Source organism: Ambystoma mexicanum, chromosome 8, assembly GCF_040938575.1.
Source record: "Ambystoma mexicanum isolate Mex_15411 chromosome 8, UKY_AmexF1_1, whole genome shotgun sequence".
In the NCBI taxonomy this organism is placed as follows: domain Eukaryota; kingdom Metazoa; phylum Chordata; class Amphibia; order Caudata; family Ambystomatidae; genus Ambystoma; species Ambystoma mexicanum.
In genome coordinates, this window is record NC_090929.1 from 79952181 (window position 1) to 79974727 (window position 22547).

The 22547-nt window shown below is 45.9% G+C and overlaps 1 protein-coding gene across 1 annotated transcript in view; it reads right to left on the reverse strand.

Moving 5' to 3' along the window:
• CCDC180 (coiled-coil domain containing 180) overlaps positions 1-22547 on the reverse strand; it is a 728974-nt gene that overhangs the window by 112217 nt on the left and 594210 nt on the right. Inside the window, exon 32 of the mRNA XM_069609330.1 lies at positions 16871-17031. Within this exon, the coding sequence (XP_069465431.1) occupies positions 16871-17031 (161 nt within the window). The remainder of the gene's footprint in view (positions 1-16870; positions 17032-22547) is intronic.

Genomic DNA, 22547 nt, shown 5'->3' on the forward strand with positions numbered 1-22547 from the left:
TGCTTCCTGTTTAAGAACTATAAAGGTTCATAAAAGAGATGTCTCAGTGCCAAATTGAAGGACTCTATAAACTATCTGGGGAACGTGGGAGGGCTGTTGAATTACCCAAGTTAATATCACCATCTAGTGCTGTCAAGGTCAAAGCCTTTGAGACTGCAGGAAATACAAGGTAATATATTTATTTTTGATTGCAGAATTATGTGGAAATTCCCTGACAACGTCCACCCTTTTAAATAATCAAATCAAGTACCTGTTCACCTGCTACATCACTCCATGGTGCTTCGCATTTGCTTGAAATCAGGTTCTCATGTTGGTCTATGCAAGAACAGCTAAATAAACTGTAGTGGTCAGCCTCCATTTTGACAAAATCAGAATTTGTAGATAATTAAATGCTCACAAGCTCAGATCCAGGAAGACCGCCAAGACAGGACACTTTCTCGCCACTTCATGTGGTTCTCTTGCGCATGTGTGGGTTTGAAATAGTTTCACTCCTTGAAGTGGCATAAGCATGTTTCCGCAGGCAAATGAAAGTGAAAATAGACTCAAATCCAAGCTGCAATGCTTCTCAACACCGCCAAGAGGGATTTAAATACTGCCAAAATCCTTCAAATTCAATATTTTCCTGAAAAGACTCATTTTTATTTATGTGGCCCTCCAGCTGTTTTTTGTACTTCATATTCTGTGAATAAGGATCATGGGAGTGTAGTCCAAATCATCTGGAGGAGTGAGGATGAACATATATATTTATCAGCAAATGCACCCTGAAGCTGGAACAACATCTCTCTGGAATCCTCTGCCCGCCAGAAAGTAGCTGCTCCAAATGCAGCCTTTGACGTCATATTCCACTTGAAGACGTTGCAAAGCTATCATTTCCTTGGAGTACATCTACTCCATTCTTCTGGCTACCAAAGTGTTGAAACTGAAATCAGAATTCCTTTCTAAGAGAATTTCACATGACACTCAGAAGTAACTCCATGCTGAAAACTGGAACGGTCGGAAAAGGAATGACAGGAACTGAAAAAGGCACATAAACTAAGGGAAAAGTGAAGGCAAAGTTGCCAGAGGACTTACGAAAGGATGGGGTAGTGTTGCCGGGGAGAGACATGAGAGCAAGATAAGATAGGAAGTGAAGAGGGCCAGATTGTTGCAGGGTGTAGAGTAGGAAGAGCGAGGAAACTCAGGAGAAAGCAGGCAAGAGCAGGAGGGTGAGGAAGGATAGACAGGTATAATGTGGAACAGGCAATGCTGGCTGTGACTGTGACATAGTCGGCCACCTGTATCCCGGGGCTAACACCCAAAGCCCCCAGGACCAAGAGAGATCTGGCAAAGCCTGATCCAGCTGTGGCACCAGCTCGAGTCCAAGCCCCTCCATCTCCAGCCTGACAGATGGAATTTCCTACCTAAGCCTCAGCATCCTGAACAAGCGCCCGACAGTGGAGAGCATCAGCCATGCCATAAAAGTAGTACTGGGTACGGAAGAAACCCCAGTGATTGTGAGTGACTTTCACTACACTGCCAAGAGGCGCAGCTCAAGGGAAGTATGGGATGGACTACCCTCGATTCCGTTACCCGCTCCATCCCAAGCCCTGGGCACATTTGTGTTATAAAGTACATTTATTTATACTCTATTGTTCAAGTGATGAGGTGCCCGTTGATCCCTCGGACAGGACAATAATTATACCTTGAATGAAAAGATGGAACTCTCCCACCCTGCAGGAACTTTAATAAGATGTAAGGCCTGCCCCATCTTTCATCCACATCTGGTGAGACACGATTGGCCGGATATTCCATGACCATGTCGCCCTTTCACCTGCTCCAGAGTGTACCTGATGTTGTGGTAAGAGGGGTGGGGGACCTTATTAAGGGACAGTCAAAAGTTAGTGTTACGTACACCTCTTAGGGATAGAGGGATAGGCACACCAGAGGGTGCAATACGTGTTAGATAAGGCAAAATTATGGGTGCAGGGGAGAAAATGCAGCTCTAGCACAAAAGCTGCTACTGTGAATCAAGAGAAAGTAGTGTCCGAATTGGTGGAAACCCCTGTCCCCTGCACACCAAAGTCACTGAGGTACACTCAGTCCAAGTTTACCAACATTTAAACATAAATATATGATATTATATATGATATGGCATTTATAACGCGTCTATACGCATGTGTTTCAAGGCACACGTTTCTTGGTTTGATTCTGGCAAATGTCAGAATTTAATTAATAATGAAAAAATTAGAAAAGAACAGTAGTAAGACAGTCGCACCGAGACAATTCTTACAAATATAGCACGAAGAGAGTCCTGAAGAAGGTGGCAGGAGTCAGAGTCCACTTAAACCGGTCGACAGATACGGGGAGACAGCAAAAAAGGTTCTGCTGCAGTCCCTGACACAGAATACGGGGTCCACCTAGATACCAGAGTGTACTGACCCCTTACATTAGTCTTCACAGAAAAATAGTTTTAGTTCTTCACTTAAGAGTGTTTTTTCAATAGGGATTGGGTGGTCCTACAGTACTGGCCAATACAGTAATCATTGCCACAATACTGTTCGACAACTATCCTATCTAACACTTCACTTTCTATATGAGTAAGATACCAAACTGGTAATTCTTGTCTTGATACAATCACGCATGGAATAAACTGGTGCTGAAGTTGAAAGAAAAAAAAAGAATATATTTCCCTTTTCTTAATCTATCCACTATTAGATAAGTGGCACACCAGCACCGCCTAGGGCTAGCCCCATAGGTAGGCAGGGAAAGATGGAACTTTCCACATCCCCTTTGCCTTCATGTCCTTTAAATAACTGCCAATACTAACATCTCTCAGGAACTATTCTGATACCCTAACATTAATGTGGTTTTTGAGAGTTAAGACAGGATAGAGCCAGTTTTTTCTGCCATAGTCCTTTGGCTTCCACAGAGATAACTCAAAACCTTCAGCGCATTATAGCTGCTCAGCTGAATGACAAAATAACAGGGTATGTAGCCCCTTCCCCTTTCGTGCTAGGGCACAACCCACAGTGAACTACTCCTAAGCAACTTACCCCTCTCCTTCTTGCACATCTATTAGGAATAATTCCACTGTTCAGACATCTACATCATATTTTGTTGCATGGTACCTTGTACATTTCAATCTATGATTTTCAAAATGTGTCAAATCATAAAGACAGTATTAACTGAATTTTACATACAGTGCGCCAAATACATTAGTGTGTGAAAATAAGGTATGGCAGATACCATAAGTAACAGATCTCCATTCAATAGTTGTACAAATTCAAAATTTCTCACATGTGTATCGGGTTACAACAGATATTTCATCATTGTGTACTTATTCATAGAAGGCAATTTCAGAGGGTTGTACAACATTTGTTATGATTACAATGTAAAGATATAATCGTCATTAGGTCTCATTGGCAATAGAAGTCAGCATGTGGTGTAAAGAGTTTCTAGAAGGACTTCTGAGTTCTAAATGAGCGCACAACTATTTCTAACCATAGTTAGAGCACTAAATGGTAATGTTCTTGAATGCCGTACCTCAAGAGGCAAAGTCCTGAAATATCCTCCTATGTATACACACAAAAGGTGTGTAGTCACATTCTATCATGTTAGATAACATTGAGAAATAGATATGAGATCCATCTTAAAGTCATGCATAGGACAAAGGATGTAACTTTGTATTAGGTTATAGGAATAGCGTTGGATTAAATTCCTCATTCATGCTAGTAGGTTCGAGTGAGTCTAGTTTATGTATCCCGTACATTTCTCTAAGCATAAGTAGTTCATTGTGGTTTCCTCCTCTTTGGGCCATTTTAACAACTTCAAGGATTACATATTTTAGTTGGGCTATCCAGTGTCTACTTGCTGCAAAGTGTCTTGCCATTGGAGATTTCACATTGTTTGTTCTGATGTTGGACTTATGTTCGTTAAATCTTTGTTTCATTTTTCATGTGGGTTGACCCACATAGAATCGTACACAGACACACAAGACCGTAAATGACATATTTAAAGTCACATGTAGCATAATATTTTAGATTGATTTTCTGTCCTGTTTGCAGATGTCTTATGTGATCACATCACCCTTCTGTACGTTGTTACAATGACTGCAATTCAAACATAGAAAGGTGCCATGTCTAGGTGTATTGAGAATCAATTGCTTCAATAATTCTGTTCTTTCTTTCTTCGCTAAACTGTCTCTAAGGTTCATACCTCTCGTGTAGGCTACCATGGGAGGGCCCAGAAAAGGTTTGGCGAGTGGGGCGTCAAGTCTGGTGATTTTTCTTTTTTTCTTAAGCAATCTGTTAATTTGGGCACTTTGCCTTGAAAGATTCAACAGATGTATTAATGTAGGATTACTTTTCTTGCCTTTCGGTCTTAGTAGGGTAGTTCTGGTCTTTAGGGCAGTCTTAGTTTTGGCTTGTGTTAAGACTGTGTCAGGATTTCATCTAATTCTGAATCTGTCAGTCAAGATATATGCCTCATCGGTATAGTCATTGTCATTGGAGATGATCCTTCTCACTCTCAGGAACTGGCTAAGTGGTAGGTTATTCTTCAAAGGTTGGGGGTGGAAACTTGTATAATGTAATATGTTATTAACATCAGTGGGTTTATGGTAAATAGATGTTTTCAATTTGTTATGATATGATAAGTTATATATAACGCAACTGTACACAAGTGTTTTTCTAGGCGCAACAAGACAAGGGAGGGAAGACAGATGGGGGACAAGATAAACGATCTTACTAGGCCTTGTGTCATTCAAATCGTGTAAGTGCGATTTGTTGGGTCCTGGAGTCACTTCAAAATCAAGGAAGTGTACACCTGCAGTACCCGCTTCAAGCATGAATTTAATTCTGTGATGACATTTATTCAGGTTCATGCAAAAGGTTTCTTATTCATCTTTGGGACCTTTCCAGATCCCAAAGATGTCATTTATGTACCCTTCCATAGGGCTAGCTTGCTAGCCCAGATTTCTTGTTCAAGGATATGCTGTGTTTCAAAGGCAAACAAAGATATTTGCATAAACTGATGCCATAGCCAAGCCCGTGGATGTGCCAGATATCTGGAGATAGTATCTTTAATCAGATCTAAAGTAATTGTTGTTGAGGATCATTTTAGCCAACTCAAGTGTAAAGACCTTATCTGATTGGAAGTGATCTTCTTGGAGTAATACCCATTCAAGGGCATCCAGTCCCTCGCTATGTGGAATAGATGTATTAAGACTCTGGACATCTAAGGTAAATAGGTTCCAAGTGGGGTCAAATAATGTGAGATCTTCTAGTGCAGTCAGAAAAAGGGTAGTATCTCTGAGATAGGTGGAGTTTTTATGGACTATTGGTTGTAATAGTTTGTCTAGAAACTTGGTAATGGGGTCAAATATGCTGTCGGTTGCTGCCACTATTGGTGTAAAAGGTGGTTGTGTTGTATTTATATGATTTTTTGGGAGACCATAAAATACCAGCATAATTGGAAATTTGTTTATAAGGTGCATTCTTCTGTGAGTCATTAGTCAGTCTATTTACGAAAATGGTGTTATATCGTGCCTGTGTGTTTGTATTGTGTATTAGTAACCCGGCGAGAGGGAAGCAGAATGGAACAAGCATTCTGATTGGCTCTCGCCAGGTCCCTACCCGGCTGGGAATCCCTCCGTCGGGATTCCACAGCCTTTTTCCCCGGCGGGGGACGTGGCAGCCCCTCAGCCATTGAGGAGGCTCTAAGCGGGGCCATCCCCGCTCCGTGCCTCCCCGCGGCTGAGAGGCTGCCTTCGTCCCCCGCCGGGGACTCGGCTAAGTCTTTTTTTTTTTTTTAAAATCCCTTCCCTCCCTCCCACCAGCCCCCCCAATTTACCTTCTTGGTCCTACGTCCCAGGCTGGGGACGAGGGAAGCCTCCAGCCGTGTGGAGACTCGGAGCAGGGCCATCCCCGCTCCGTGCCTGCACACGGCTGGAGGCTTCCCTCGTCCCCCGCCGGGGACGCAGAAACTTTTTTTTTTTTTTTACCTCCCACTCGCACCCTCCCAACCCCACTTACCTTCTTTTTATCCTTTTTCGGGAGCGGACACCCTGGGAGCACTCCAGTTTCCTCACTCGGCTGCCTCTGAACACTGGTAACGGTTTTATTTACGTCTTTGCCTTGCTGTGAAGACGCGTCGTAGAGTATATAAAGCCGTTCCGACTGTTGGAGTAGAGAGATCCATCCTCTTAAGCGTCTCCTGTCAAATGATTACGTCGCATAGAATGCAGGAGGTGCTGGCGATAGTCACAGTGTAGTGAGGATGTCACTACGAAGGAGAGTTCAGCGATTATCTGGGATGTTGAAGCAAATCCTCAAATGTTGTGGCGTAGCGTTTGTTTGGAATAAGGTTCTCTTTTCTTTTGATACGCATGCAGGGGAAAGTGAAGCCGCGTGATGCAGGGCGAGACAGTACTGTCATATAATAAGGAGAAGAAGTCGGAAGATATGTGACTTGGGCATATGCTTATGTATGAAGGTAGTCGCTGGCAAAATGAGGGAGAAATTTGCTGATTTTCTTTCTTTACTTGACATGCCGAGTGCTCTGTCGATATGACATGCGGGGGGTGAGCAATGCAGATGAGCGGTGAAATTGACATCGCTCACTAATAAATAAAGCAGAAGGGGGTCATAAGTTAAATGGGCTGAAGAAGGTTGATGGGCTGTAAAGAAGGAAGAAGGGCCCCTTAAGATGCGAAGAGAAGCGAGGCCCATAACATTTTTTTTAAAAAGGGAAGTGCCCATAAAAGAAGCCAGGATGTGGAAGCTTTGAGTAAGTCCAGAGGCACAAGGTAAAAAAGATCAGAGAGCCGCAGATCGGGCGGAAGATGCAGAGGTCTCCGCTATGTGGCGGTTGCTATGGAGTGTGGCACAGGAGCTTTCCACCGAAGGATGAAACAGTGGTGAGTGGTGATACTGTTTTAAAGTACAGTGCAAGCAAATATAAAAACGAGAAGAAATGGAATAGGAGTATCCTTTTTGTGTTTTGAGAGTCTTAAGAATTGCTGCAGTGATATAAGAGGAGTATGAGTGAGCGGCAAATGTATTAAAGGGTAATGTAAAGTGAAGTGCGTGAAGTGAGCCTGAAACGGCATGAAGCGTGAGCCTATGTGTGAAGGAGCTAGAATAAACTTTTGAGGATTTTTAGGGTACGTTCCATGCAGCCACATGGACTTTTATGTTATCTTGTGTTTAGAGCAAAGTTTAAGGTCATACATGTGGCCACAGACTTTTTTCGAAAAGTAAGTATGAGGTTTAAGAAGTCAGTAAAATGTGTTATAAGAAGTCAGTATAATGTTTTGAAGTGTCTCATGCTGTGTTAGCCAAAAAGTGTATAGTGTTGTGATTGGTATGACTGATGTGAATTAATGGTAGCGTCACCATTTAGAGTAAAATTAGATTGTGTGAATGAGTGCCACAGAGGTCAAGATGGGTAGCGCCCAGGGTATGTATTGTGTGAGGGTGAATGCCACAATGGTTATTGGAAGGTAGCGCCTCCGGCAGCAGTATGAGGTGAGTGTGGGTGAGTGCCACAGTGGTTATTGAGCGGTAGCACCCCCGGGATATAGTTGGAGTGTGGTGAGTGCCACAGGAGTAAGGGAGGTAGCGTTATAGAATCTGGTGGATCACGGTCAAGTACCATGTAAGTGTCAAAATCTTCAAGAAGCGTAAGGCAACTTGTGATATAAAGGTCACTGTTCATTATGACTATTAAACCCCCCCTTGTCTGCTGGTTTTATTTCAATGGAGCGGTCTTGAAAAATATGTTTGAGAAGCTTCAATTGATACTTATGCATGATGTGTTCCCTAATTTCAAAGTATTTAATGGTTTTCAAATCTTCTATCATTTTGGTCTCAAATCGAGAGCTGAGTTCTGTACCATGGGGTTGAATGTACTCTTCCGTCTCATCTCTAAGTAGTTGAATGTGGGAGATTTTTTTCTTCCATGGGAGACGAAGTCAAAAAAGACTTTTAACCTAATTTTTCTAACTGGTTTGGCTATGTTAATCTCTTCATCAAACAAGTTGGTGTTGTTAGTGAGTACAAAAGAGAGCACTGGCGATCATTTTCAATGAGCATGTGTCCGAAACACCCCAGGATTAGACCAGCTGAGAATCAACCATGGCCAGGGTTCTGCAACCTTCGGCCCTCCAGATGTACCATCAGTCCAGCTAAACAGGCAACGTAGGGAGATATAACATGGGGTGTGATGGAGCAAGCAAGTTAGTATTTACTTTAGAAAATAGCCCTGCTTTGACTGTGGGACACCTCATAAACAGACTTGTGCTACACTACCACAAATTCAGTAGATAAGGGAGAGAACATTACCGTGCCTCCAATTACTGACGCATTTCCAGGTAGACCAAGTCTTGATTAGCTCCTTGTCCACTGGGAGGAATTAGAGAGGCCTTCAGGATATACAGTCCACACGTTTCCTCTGGTCAATTGTTACACAATTATACATGTAACAATGGAACAGGATACGCTGTCATAGATATGGAAGTTACTATGGTGTAACAGGCCATTAAAAGATGTATGTAAAACAAATTCCATAGGTATGTCTCAGGATTGGGGACAAGCAATGTCGTTTAGTTATTTAAGAGAAAAGAAGTTGACAGTTGAGTAGTAAGAATAATTTACTTAGCTCCACTTTTAAAGATTTGCAGACTTTTGAATATTCCCACCTCTCAGGGATAGGGGCTTTTACACCAAACATTTTAACGCTGAAAAACAAATTTCCCCCAAAAGAGAGCCTGATAAACTAGGCTTGTTTGCTTTTAGAGCAGCTGAAATGCAGGCCAGTAAGAGACACCGACTCCTGCCAGTCCAAATTCCACAACTTACAGTTTCACTTTCAGAGGAAGCCCCAGAGCCAACTCCTGCTCAGGTGTGAGGGGATTTGATTTGGAGAAGAATGTGGTGTTTTCACCAGCATTCTTTGCCAGCAAGCTGCTCCAAACCTGGGCCTTACAGGTCAGCATGAGAAGGAAGCCTGCAAATTCTGTCGAGGTTTGGCTAGCAGAACAAGGCATGACGGTGAGAGGAGACTGGCAGCATAAGGCCACTAGTGAGAAGGCCAGCACTAAAGTCAGAGATGTGGACACTCCGGTTGTCATCAATTGAAGTTCTGGACACCACACATTACCATGAATTGAGTATTTGGGTTGCTTTCTGTTTCGCTGTTCATGAATCTGTATGCGAGTATTGTGAGAAACCTAAGGTTATCCTCACTCCTACTGCCCCTGGATCCTCTCACCAGGTGGCCAGGGAAAAGCCATTGCTTTTGGATCCTGACCCTGGGGATAGAGATGCGAGGGAGGATCACCTGGGTGGAGGGTCGTTGGGGATTGGGAGTGGGGTGCCCACAGGCAAGATATGGTATCCCCCGTTCCCTATTAAAGACAAACCTAACCTTCCTAATAATAATTAACACTCAAACTTAATTTCACCAAGTTGGTACTGGGACAAGGAAGATGCCTGCAGAGTACTTGAAAGGACAGGCATGTCCCTTTAATGTTGGTCAGGCAAACCCACTTAGGAATCCACACATGCAACCCGTCAAGCAAACAGAGCAGCTAGGAGGCCTGTGTGGGAGAAACCAGGGGACACTTTCCGTAAGGAGGCAGCCGTGGTGGGACCTGAGGAGGGGTCAGGCTGCCAGACTCCATCCCAGACGACCCGTGAAGCCAAAGGCGAGTTGGGCAGTTGGGCTACCACAGGTGTGGGAGCCTCTGTGTCAGAGATCTAACTGTTGGAGCTGCAAGGACAGAGAGAGGACGCCGTCCACGTCCACCCAGAAGCAACAAAGTTGCCGGCATATACAGGATTCCAACCGGCGTGCAAGCGAGGCTTGCAGAGATCGGAGTGCTCGTCTGAGAAGCAGCCAGGAAGCTGCAAGAGCCACTGGAGCGGGGAAAGCCACTCAAAAGCCGGGGCTCTCCGGGGCACTCTGGGGCAGGCTGCACATAAATAAAGAAGCTCTGTGTGAATGAAATCTTTAAACCAAGATGTTTATTGAATACTGAGCCGAATGAAAACTTCAAATAAACTATGCATATTGAATACTGAACTGACTAAAAACCGGAAATTAAACATATTGAATACTGAGCTGAAATATAACTTTACGGACAAAGCAAATCGCTAATGAAAGTCAAAAAGGGAAATTGCCCACATAAAAGAATCCTATGGGAAAAAGAGCAAGTGTGAAAGAGCGCAACAGAAAAGTGGGTCATGAAGAAGACCACCACAAAGTGAATCTTATGAATGGATGCAGTGCGGCAAAAGTCAAATGGTCGACAAAGAGCAACTAAATGAACGTGAATCTGCACACAGGGTCAAATGCAGAAGAAACCTGTGTGGGCTGAAGAGCCTGGTTGCGTGACCTGTGATGGGTGGACTGTGTGGTCTGATAACTGCGCCTAGACCGGAGAGCCCTGCCTTGTGAAAGCCCAATACATTGTGAAACAAGTCAAGAAGGAGCAGTGCAAGTGAGCTAGTGACACAAACCAGAAGGAGGGTCAGGTTGACCTAGAATTAAATTGAACTTTTGAAGACTGAAAAACACTTGTTGATACTTTGAAGTCTTGGAAGGGAACTCTGAGACCTAATGAACTACACAGGCGGTCTTGAGGACAGGACCTCAAGACCTTTTTTGTTTGAACTGTGTTGCTTTGAACTTGAGGAAGGGGACACAAAAGGATTGTGTGGAACTGTATGACTTTGTACCAGGGAAAGGTAATCTCAAGACGTTTGTGGAACTTTCATGAACTTGGGGAAGCAAGACTTTTGTGGAACTTTCTTCAACTTGGGCAATGCTAGGGGGACTAACTCTTTTTTTGGTCTACTCAAATGAACCCGTTTAGAGATCAATGGCTTCATCACATGTTCATAAGGCCCCCAACCGCAGCCTAGTTACCCCCACCTTTGTCCCTCTTCCCCGATGCTCAGTGGCCCTTCATCGTAGCCGGAATTTCAGCCCTATCACTCATTCAGTAACCCTGAGCAGCTTCGGCCCTCTCACTACTCTGGTATACCCCTTACAGGAGCTGCTTTCTCCCTCCGACATTCAAATCCCTGGAGCACCCTGATATGATTTTAAGGTACACTGTAGGCAGCAGGTAGGTCATGTAAGATCCTTTATTTTTAGTCTTCAAGATCAGGTGACATCAGGTACATTAATCATGGAGATAGGAAGGAAGCTCAGGAATGGCTCCCACCACCCGGGCTACATCATGGTAACTGCCTCAGGTGGAACACTCAGGATCTCAAGCACACCCAAACATTCCAGCACTCATACAAACATTCCACTGATGACCTCACACATAGACGCCATGGGGGACAGGGACACACTAGGAAGCAAGAGGGAAGGACAGGTCCTAGCAAGGGAAGGCAGATCCTAATACCATATCCTAACACACCCTCCTGCTACCGTCCTACTACCGGCCAGTACTTACATCCCCTCACTGCTATTCTAGTGTGAAATTCACCCAGTAAATCCAATGCAATAACCATGAGAGCAACAAAAGAGTCCACTTTTCCTTCAATACAGAAATAAAGAAATGGACAGGAAAACCAGCAGAGTATCGGTGTCCCAATAAGAAGATCCCCTGGGGTTGCATCATACATAAAAAGTAAGATACATTTAATTACATTAAAACAGCACACTTCCAAACAGAATTTCCTCAGACCTTGAGAGGATTAATACGATTAACAATACCACATTATGCATGAAATTGACCGGCCTGGTTGACCTCCGTTCTCACTAACCGACCCTCCCAGGTTCAACTGGGGTCCATTCTCTCTCTCTACTTGGGATGATCCCCAGGCGTCTAGCCTTTCTCCCTGGCTTTTCAACCACTGTGGCACCTCTTGCCCACTGTATCGCTTCTTTCTGCTCCAACTTTCAGTGTTATGCGGATGACACTCGGTTCTCTTTCAGGCTTCCCTCAGACACCTCTGCTCCTTCTCTCATACCAGACTGTCTGGCCGCATTTCAGGAGTGGTGTGCCACCATTGATATCTGCCTTAATGCCAGTAGGGACACCAGCTCCCTACTTTCCACTATCTCTCTGGCTGCCCACTCTGGGCCCTCTTCCTTCTCCTTGCTGTGAGGCTAAGAACCTTGGTGTCATCTTCGACTCCACCTTCTCCTTCTCTCCTCACATCTCCGACATTTCTAAGAAGTCAAATTATCAGCTGCACCTCCTCAGAGGTAGTATTCGTTTCTCACTCCCCCCCCCCCCGAAGCTCACCGTCTCTCTAGGCGAGAGAACAAATGCTTTCTAAATCTGCCTCTACTCTTCGACCTATACAACCTATCCAAAACAGGACTGTGAGACTTGTCCTTGGACCTCAAGCCCAGGGATCATATCTCTCCAGCTCTAAAATTGCACCACTGGCTCCCTGTGGCTGCAAGGATCAAGTTTGAGACCCTTTGCACCATCCACAAGGCTTTCTGGGGCCTGGGACCTCTCTACCTCCAACCTTCTATTCCTAAATATCTTCATTCTCGAGCTCTTCGCTCATCTACCTCCAAATCTCAGAGGGTCAGAAGCTTCTCCAAGTAGAGAGTGGAGGGTAGATCTATGTCCTCAGCTGGGGCCTCCCGCTGGAACAGCCTCGCTGCCACTCTCAAACTTGAGCAGAACCCCCTCCGGTTCTGCAAGCAACTCAAGACCTTCCTTTTTGCTTCAGCTTTCTCTCCTCCTCCCCTCTGCTGATGTCCCTGACTGCTCCACACACTGGTCACCTCTCTACCCTCTGAACTCGGGCCCACACTCCTGCTTGTCCAGTTGCCCTCGCCCTTCCTCCAGGCTCCCCCAGCATTTGGGGTCTGCACCTGTTACCCTACAGTCCCTGTCTCTGCACTTATGAGCCACCTGCTGGTGGCACTTATTAGTTACCTGCGTTCATGAGCCAGGGAGCTGCTCTCACTTTTATGCACCTGTGCTTCTCCCATTCCCCCCAGCACTTCTCCCCTCTCTCTTCCCCGCACTTGCACGATCTGCATGACACAAGGTCTAGTAAGATTGTTGTTTTGTCCTCCCCTTGTGCCCCCTCCTGGTCTTGTCGCAACTTGAAATACTTGTGGATAGGCGTGTTATAAATGTCATGTCATATCATATATTACATAAATTCCTTTTTGCCTATCCATGTGAAAACAGTCTCCGCCTGCGACGGATCCCTCCATCATACGTAATGAGCTGGGACCTAGCACTCAAGTAACTAATGTTGGTTCTCAGGCAATTCTGCCCCACCTTGTGTAATAAAGTCTACATCACTGGGTGTGCCTATGTCCGGAGCAGAGATCAACATACCAGCCACACATTCTTCTGGCTTTTCTAAATCTTTCATCCAATTGTGGCCTCTCGTAGTGTGCCTCATTCTATTATTAATCATGGCTGCGTTTTTCTACTCAGTACAACTGTACGAACGGTGCTCATGAGAGAACATAGACTACTGTTGGTTTCAGCACTGGTCTCCTAGAATGGGTTTTACCCCGGGATAGTACATGTTATTACTATTAAAGGGCTATTGAGCACTGAGACCTCAATCCGGGCCCATCTGTGACAGTGCCTGTAAAGACTGGAGGGGGTGTCTGTACTTCTGCTCTCTATATGGTAGAGGAGAGCCACAGAGGACCCCGGCCAAGATTCTCTATTCGTTAGCTATGGTCGAGCAATCAAGGCCTAGCTTCTCAGGAGGTGATGCAGGCTGGTTCTTAAGTACAGTGTAGTCCCCAAGCCCCCACAAAAGAATGTCCACACACTGTATTAGTTAAAACACAGGCTTTATATAATTAATATTCAATGTTATGTGCACTATCACAATAACTCACTTTGAGCTCAGAAAATCAATAATGGTAAATATATACAGTTCTAACGTGGTACCAGAATCATGATCAGATCTCATTAAATTGCATCAACTACACTGTCAAAATGTCACACAGATCAATAAAGAGGAAACCAGCAGTAGAGAGGGGAAGGAAAGTAAGATGGTTGAACAAATCGCAGAATACTGGCCTTTACCAACTAGGCACAATTCTGTGTAGAGATCCCCCACCTGGGCAACCTGTAAAGCAAAGATGTATCACAAGCCCAGTCCATATATTGTTCTACGAGTCTTATTTCCCTCTACAATAGTTCTACAGCCCCAATGTACCTGGAATTGTAGCATTAGTCGTCGGGGAATCGATGGCCCTTCTTGAGGGCCCTCCCTTTAAGGCAGGAGTCACGGGTCGAACGTCCGACGGAGAACAGGGTGAACTACGGCGGTGAAGTGGCAGCTTTGTTCCTAGCGGTACTCGCTAACGACGGAGCGTTGGCGTCCTGCAACGAAGAGGCATGCGGGGCACCTCGGTGACGGTAGTTCTGGACCGCAAAGAGATGATGAATAACGGTGGCCCAGCAAGGGCGTAGAGTCATCGGCATCTCTGTGGTCTTTAGGTGGCAGGAAATCCACCGGCGGATGCTCCTCGGCGCGTCGACGGTCGGGCCTTCTCCAGTGGGATAAAGCGGGTGGCGATGCAGACGAGAGCGTCCTTGGCTCAAATGAAGTTCTTAGGCTAACGGGAGCACGGTGGCACCAGTCGGCGACGGCGGTCGTCGACAGAGGTGGACAACAGTCCGGGCGCTTCTCTTTGGGATTCCACGACAGTCCCCGTCTCCGGTCAGCAGCCTGTCATAGGTCTGTCTACCAGGGAGCTTTGGCAAAGATCAGCTGGCGCACGATGGTCCCTCGTAGCTCGGGCAGAGGGCGCCTTACCAGGTCCTCTCTGGGTCAGTCCTTGGAGACACAACAGCTTTCAGATTGATGAAGGAGAGCAACAGCAATTCTTCTCTTCCAGCAGGGCTTCAAGGTCAAGCTTCAGTTTCACTCCAGTTACTCTTCAGCTTCTGAACACGAATTCTAGCAGTGAGAGGTCCCCAGATATACTAGTTCATCTCCCATTCATTCTGCTGGGTCACACTCAGGCAACCAATCAGTCAGAAGGGCATTCATGCAGGCAGACAGCCAATCAGGTGCGTAGTGCATTCAGGCCATTCACTTCTCTCCAGACACTCACAACATGTTATGTGTATTGGGACAAGTATCCAGCCATTCAACACTCCACACTGCATTCATACCAGTTTCGGGCAGGGCTGTCTAAGTCATTGCGTCAAACACCAGATACTAGACACCCACAACACAGAATGCGTGTTCGTCACACACTCCATTCACCCAGGTCCCACCCAGAGGGTGTACCCACAACATACAGTCACTGGGAAGGCTCCAGCCAGTCTGGCCTGGATGTCACAACAACACCATATATGGAACTTCCACCCAACAGCCAGTCAGGGGGAAGAGACAGAGTGAGGGCTTCCCAAGACTTTGGGAAAACAAGGTAATAGGCAATAGAAAGCAAGAGGCCACAGGGGGCATCTTGTTTCCTATCAGGAATCAACTGATTCCAATGGCAGGGCCTGTATGTCTCAAAATGGAGGATACTCAGGGCACCTGTCAAATTCAGCATGGAGCTGCCACCAGCTCATACCCTACTCTGGGTGCCACACACAGGTGCCCAAAAACATACACTAGGGGCACAGGGTTGTACCCCCACCCATGGGTGCCATGAGGGTATCCCATGGGTCTGTACACCAAACCAAAAGAGAGAGCTGCACCGCCAGGAGTCCCACATGAACTCCTGCGCGGAACACACGACAGAACACACGATAAAAAGCAGTAAAGGACAAGGATACAGAGGCCCTTTCCCTCCGATGCATTTCCAGCATCACAGTGCCCATCTTAGAGACTCACAAACAGGTGGCTGAGCTCGTCCTCCTCCCACACTGTGTCCCCAACTGCTCAGTCCCACAAGACTGAAGCCCCCGTGCAGCACTTGCTCCACAGTCCCTGTACATCATGGACCATGTCTCACTAACTGACTCGTGGCGATGAGCCTCCTGTTTCTATGCACTTGCTACACATCAGCAGCTCAGAATGCACCTACTGCTCTAATCCCTTCTACACTTGAATTCCTCAATCTATTTTCAGTGGCAGCCCTCAGCCTCTGTTTCCAGAGAATCTACACACCCTACCTTCCTCTACTGTGAATGGCTTACCCTGTCCTTTACCAACCTTCACTCACCTCACCACTCCGCTTTCCTGTTGTAACCCTCCACCTCTCCCCTACAAAGCACTGTGAAGCAGGTCTACTTCTGCATGTTCGGCACTGTACAAAGACCCAAAAATCCTCCTGGGTTGGTTCTGAGAAGCCTTACTTATGACACCCTCCTGATCCGCTCCTCTGATGGTTATGAAACACCCCATCCACTCTTGGGCAGGTTACGGCTCTTCTACCCCTTACTACCTTACCATGGACGCCTGGGTTGGTTCTCAGTTCCTCTTACCCCACTACCCTCTATCTGCTCCTGGGTTGGCTTTGAGCTCCCTATACCCTTTCCCACCCACTCAGTCCTGGGTTGGTTCAGTCCCTTGTTGTCCTTCCATCCATTCTTGGGTTCAGTCTCCCATTGTCCCTCCATCCATTCTTGGGCGTTTAGTCACGCCTTGAAACACTTGTGTATGGGTGCGTTATACATTTCATATCATATTTCATAGCATATCATATATCAGTTCCGACTTCACCCTCAAATTCACACATGTACGTGTTGATGCTGAGTGCTAACTGGTTAATGTTCCCCATACTCAACATTTCTTCAAATTGTCAAGCACGCAGCAATGGGATGCTACTGACATCCTTCTGACTTGCATTTCAAGGCAGCTCCTTCTATCACCAATAAAATACAACAAATACAATACGACCTACACATTTACTAGTGCCCCAGACTGTAGAAGAGAGGAGGTTACTATAAACCAAGCACTTCTTTCAAGCCTACCTTGGTGGCATCCCACTCTTGCATATGCTCAGAGAAGCTTGCTTGGATATCCCCAATGGATTTCCACAGTTTGTCCTGGTGCTGCTTCCGAAGACCACCAATGATTAGGGGAGGCACTTGGGCAAGCAGCTTCTCGCACTCTTCCAGCTGTTCCCGGAACTCTGAGGAAAGATGGAGGAAGAGGGGTGACATCAAGGGACACAAGATTCCAACACACAAAACCCAGTTAACATCCTGATGATGATCCCACAACTGCTGCCAGAGGAAAGAGCTAAAACTCACAACTTGCAAGAACTGAAACTGCACTGGATCAGGATCTGGGTTACAGGAGTGGATGCACTGCCAAGCACAACAGAGAACACTGTCCTGGAGTACCTTGATTTGCAAACAAGCAATGCGACGACCATCACATGAATGCGAAACCTTCATCCAACACGGAAACACTAACTAAGAGAAATTGCTGCAAGGGTGCCAACGAGCACCAACCAAAAAGTGACGCACATTCATGAATCACAACTCATGACAAGCAGTTACAGTAGTACCTGGGTCATACCTTTTGGAAATCTTTGTGGAAAACGGTGCATTTTAAAGTACAATGCTCTAGTATGTAAGGAACCCCTGGTGGCAGCAGTAAAGACAGACACAAGTGATTACAGTTCAAGGGTGTTTATTAAACTGTATGCAGGTTGGCAAAACCCCCAATCTAAACCTAAATCTAAGATGGGAGCAAGAGTCGACCATCAAATGAAAAATAAGGCAGTCCTTTCCTTGTGGTGTTGTGTCAAATAAAAAGGGCCTATACTAAGAAACCTATTGACAAACCTTACAACTAATACAAAAAGGGTGTGGTATAGTTCTCAAGAAAGGAAAGAGGTGTTCGCAAATATGTCAGGATGCGGTAGCTTGGGTCTCCCTTCCCCCACGTTTTGAGCACAGGGTAGGATGGGATCTTGAGGCACAGCACTCACTCGAGCTTCCTCAGCACGAGTCGACAGTTCTGTTCCAGTTTATCAGGAGCTCGATGGCCAAGTCTCATTTCCCTTGAAAGTCTCTTGCCTTTGAGGGCCTGACCTGTTCAAATAACTAAACAAAAGTTCCTTTAACAAAATGAAAGTTTGTTTCCTACTTAGGGTGAGGATTCTTCACCTCTGGATCTCCATCTTCCGGGCGCTGACCCCCGTTTCTCCTGGTGGTAGGTGATTGCTTTTCACCCCTTGGATCTGCCTCTTCTGGGCTTGGATCCTAAGACTGTTCCTTGCATTATCACGGCCTGCGGTGGTTGGTTTCCTGGTCCCGAGGGCCTGATAGGTTTACCAACAAAGAAAAATGAACAAACAAACACAAAGTTCTGTTTTACCTGTTTCTCGGTGATGGCTTCATCCTTGGGTCCCCCTCTTCTGGGCAGAGACCCCTCTTTACTTTCAGCCTCCGTCCACCGGGTTCACTGTGGCTTTTCCTTCATTCACAAATCTTAACGTCTTTTTAAACAGTTCCAGTGGACATCCCTCTGTCGGGTTCACTCTTGTCAACACACTGTTTCTTGGGACTTTAGACTTGCCCCCTTCTCGTCGCATTCCTCTTCTGGGTTCACTCTGGCCAACTTCACAATCACAAATGTTTGCAGGATTCACTTCCCTTGCTTTCTCACAGTTCTTAGGTCAAAGGCTTTTGACTGTACAGGAATTTTTCTTGACCTCATGTATGACCACTTTGACCTATCTTGGCGGCTCTCCTACGGCCTTCTGGTATCTGTAGTTTCAATCAGATGGGGAATGACCAGGGTTTCTCAGCGCTGCACCCACGTGGTACCGTTCCGCTTTTGCAGCTGGTCTCCCATTCACAAATGTTACAGTTCTTTTAAACTTCGCCACTTTGTGACTTTCATTCACCACAGCCCTGTTCTTATCGGCTCTCCCCTCGACTCACCAGCTGTGATGAAACACTTTGCGTTCCTCTTTACTGGAGTCAAGGCCGGTACCACGGAAGCAGGAGTATCCCTTGCTCCGGTTTATCAGCGTTGATACGCTCCATGTACAGTTGACATCTGTTGCAGCACACTTGGGCTATTGTCCTTGGTTTTAAGTCTCTTTCAGCGCAGGGTTCGCAGTGTTTTGTCAAAAATGGCAAGGTTGTGTCGTTCCTCACCAGCCTCTCGATCTTTGCCGCCTTTCTCCTCCTCTTCAACTGCTGGGTCCGGATAGCTGTCTCGTCGGGCTGTTTGCCTTGCTCATACTGTGCTCTCTTGCTCCACCTTTTATCCCCCGTGGGGAAGGTAAAACGCAGTCAGGTGTGTGTGATTCAGATAAATTTCCTGACTTTGCCTGACCATTGCATTGGGACATGTCAGGTAAACGGCTCTGGTGTTAGTTCGTTCTCTGCTGTGTCGTGCGAAAGTGTTCGTGTCGGGAAAGGGGGCGGGGGCAGTTGTTTTGAATGTCCTATGTAACAGGATGGGTAAAAGGTGTTGAAAGAAGGGGGATACCGGGTCTCACCCATCGGTGTCCCACTTCCACTCCCTGAGCACCCCCCATCCAGGTGACACTCCCTCACTGGTCCACCCCCAGGAACTGGATCCAATAGCGATGCCGTGTCCTGGTCACCTCAATGACAGATCCCCGGGGTCTAGCAAGGGAGACACCATCAGATTTCTCACAAGTAGCACTGCATAGGAGTATGAGCAGAACAGTGCACTGACTCATTAAATGGACCCACATTGTCCCAGAAGACTGTGCCATGTATATGTCAGGGATCAATAGTACATGTCAGAGATCAAGAAGGAAATGCAAGTCAAACTAAATGTATTTATGTTTGAGAATAAAATGTAGGGTGGCAAAAACAACACTTGTGACACAATAACATAAATCAGGAAAACAAATCTTCTTGTGCCTTAAGGTCCTAGCAGGTGAACCCGTGGGACAGCACAATGTCAGGGTTTAAAGGGGACCTAGTACACTGTCTCCCTTTTCCCTAGGTGGATTTCCTTGTAGTTGCAGGTGAGGCTCTTGGGTTTCCTGCATTTTTCTTCTCATTGGCTCTTCTCTGGGTCTCCTTGAGTCCCCACTTGATGTCTCAAACCGATTCCCTTCTAACACTTCCAACCAACCCCCTACTCGCTCAAACCAAAATCCTTCTCTTTTAACCTAACCCCCTCCAGATGACTACCACCAACATATTGCCTCTCTTGAACCAACCTCCTCTTGATGACTTATTACCCCCACTCATGTCTAACCTCCAAAAAAACTCCCAATTCAAGTTTCACTTTCCCTAATTCCAATCCCATCATCAATGACCCAAGGGGGAAGGAAAGAGTCAACTGCCCGAGGTGGGGAAGGAAGAAAAACCAACTAAAACAAAGCCAGGAGTCTGAAGTTAATATCCATTCATCCTCAACCAATTTAAATCACAGGGAACACCATAAAAACTCATGTTTGTATAATCAACCATCAGGAATATGGAAGGGGGCAACCATCCCCTTGAGGCAAAATCAGGCTACAGGATTTCCCTGTGTCCATTGTCAATTCCCTGATAGAAGAGTGGTAAATAGATCTATCCTCCTAAACCCTTCCATCATCCCCATCCCATTTCCAACCGGTACTGAGACGAGGAAGAGGCAACTGGGAGCAGTAAAGATTACCCATAGAAATGACATGGGAAAAGTAAGGGAAACCTACCGTAGAAAGATCTCAATCTGTCCCACTAATAGAGTCAGGCATTTAATAATGACTACTTACACCTGACTCTACTTCACGGTTTTTTCAACTATAAAAAGGTTTGGGCTTTTTTTTTTTTTTAAAACCAAAGAGAGCAAGCTGGGGATGCTGTCAGGACCTGAGAAGTCAAGGAGCAGAAAGCAGCAGGAGTAAAAGCCTGGAGGATAAGGGCGTGCCGAGACGCTGGCCCTTTGTTTGTGAGGGGCTGCAGCGTGACTAGGGAGCCATGCCTCCAAGGAGCCGGAGTAAAGCAGCCTGTATCCTGTTGGTGGTGTTTGGGAAAATGCTTGTTCTCTTGGGACGTGTGCCAGGCCCAAGGGCTTCTCAGGGGCAGGTGGTGAGACCCCGACTTCAACCCTGTGCATCCAGAGGAACCGCTTGTCAACGCAATTGTGTGTGTGAGAGTGTGTGTGAGAGTGTGTGTGAATGTGCGCGTGTGCGTGTGTGAGAGAGAGAGAGAGAGAGAGACAGACAGACATGGGAGCGTGCGTTGGACTGACACAGAGCCGGAGAAAGACACCACTTTAAAGCGGGATGGAGCGGAAAGTGCGCGAAGGACAGAAAGCATATGAAATACACATTTGAGGAGAAATAGAAAAGAAAAAACAAAAGAAAGGCATGTGAAGAGTTCAAAGTGTGCACGATGAAGAGAAGTGCAAAGCGGGCACGGTAAAGAGATGACCGTGTATTAAGCGTACAGGAAGCATGAGAAAGAAACTGACAAGTGCAAGAGTGCACAGTGAAACAAAAGGATGTGAGGTGCGCAAGAGGCACAATAAGAAAGAAGTAAAGGAAAGTTCAAGAGTGCACTGTGGAACAAAAGAAATAGCAAATGGAAGGTGCAAGTGTGCACAAGCAAGCAGCCAAGGGAAATAAGAAGGGGTGCAGGAAGCACCTGACGGTGAAGGGTTTAAAAATAAGAGCAAGGAATCAAGAGCGGGGGTTAAAGATCAGAGTAGTCACACCTAGGTGGAGCAAAGAACCAGGCAGTATTGAAAGTCTCTGATTGTGCCCCACAAGAGAGGTGTGTATGAAAGGTACAAAACGGGGCCTAAGCTTGGGGAAGGGAACCTGAGAGGCCTAACCAAGTTAGAAACGTATTGTTTTGTAGTGTTGAAAGGATTGAAGCTCGGGTAAGGGAACCCTGAGAAACTTAAAAAGAACTGTTTCATTTCTTTTGTGGTGTTTGGAATGTGAACAAGTTGAAGCGTGGGGAAGGGAACCTCAAGAACGCCAGGCACACTAAGGCATTTGAGAATATTGCACGGAATGTGGAGAAATTCTTACGAACAGCCCTTTTCGATTTAACTCATTTTTTGTGACATTGACCAAACTACACCTGGTGAGAAGACCACCTGAAACCAACCTTGGTTTCAAATGTTCTGTTCAACCACAACTTTTCCTTTTTGAAGGCTTCCTATCACATTTTTGTAAAGAGTGAGGGCAAGCATATTGTGGACTATTAGACATCGACGACCTTTAAAAACATCAGTAAAGGGAACCATCCCTTTACAGTTAGGGCGAGTCAGGCATTAAACCAACCCAGGAACCTTAGTAAATAAAGGTTTTGAAATGAACACTTCTGAGTCTGCGTCTCTCTTGATACCATGCTTGCCTCACAAAGTTCATAAGTAAGGGGCTATGATTGGTGCACCTGTGTTTGCTTTAGTACTTCCTTCTTTCCCTTACACTGCCCTTGGGCTCCTTATTGTGCCAGTACTGGCTTGTATGGCATTAGGTCCTTGGCCGAACCAAAAACACAAAATGCTGGTGTGAGCCCGTTTTTTGGGTCAAAGTGGGACATTTTTGTTGGCCAATGTGGGCCAGTTTGAGGAGTTAATTCACTCTGCGGTTAGCGGTTTGGCCCAGTGTTGCTGAATAAATATTCTTTAAAATGCACAATTTGCATCACACTTTATCAAAAAACTCCCCTCTCTTTACTATTCAAACAGTGTCACAAAAGGAAC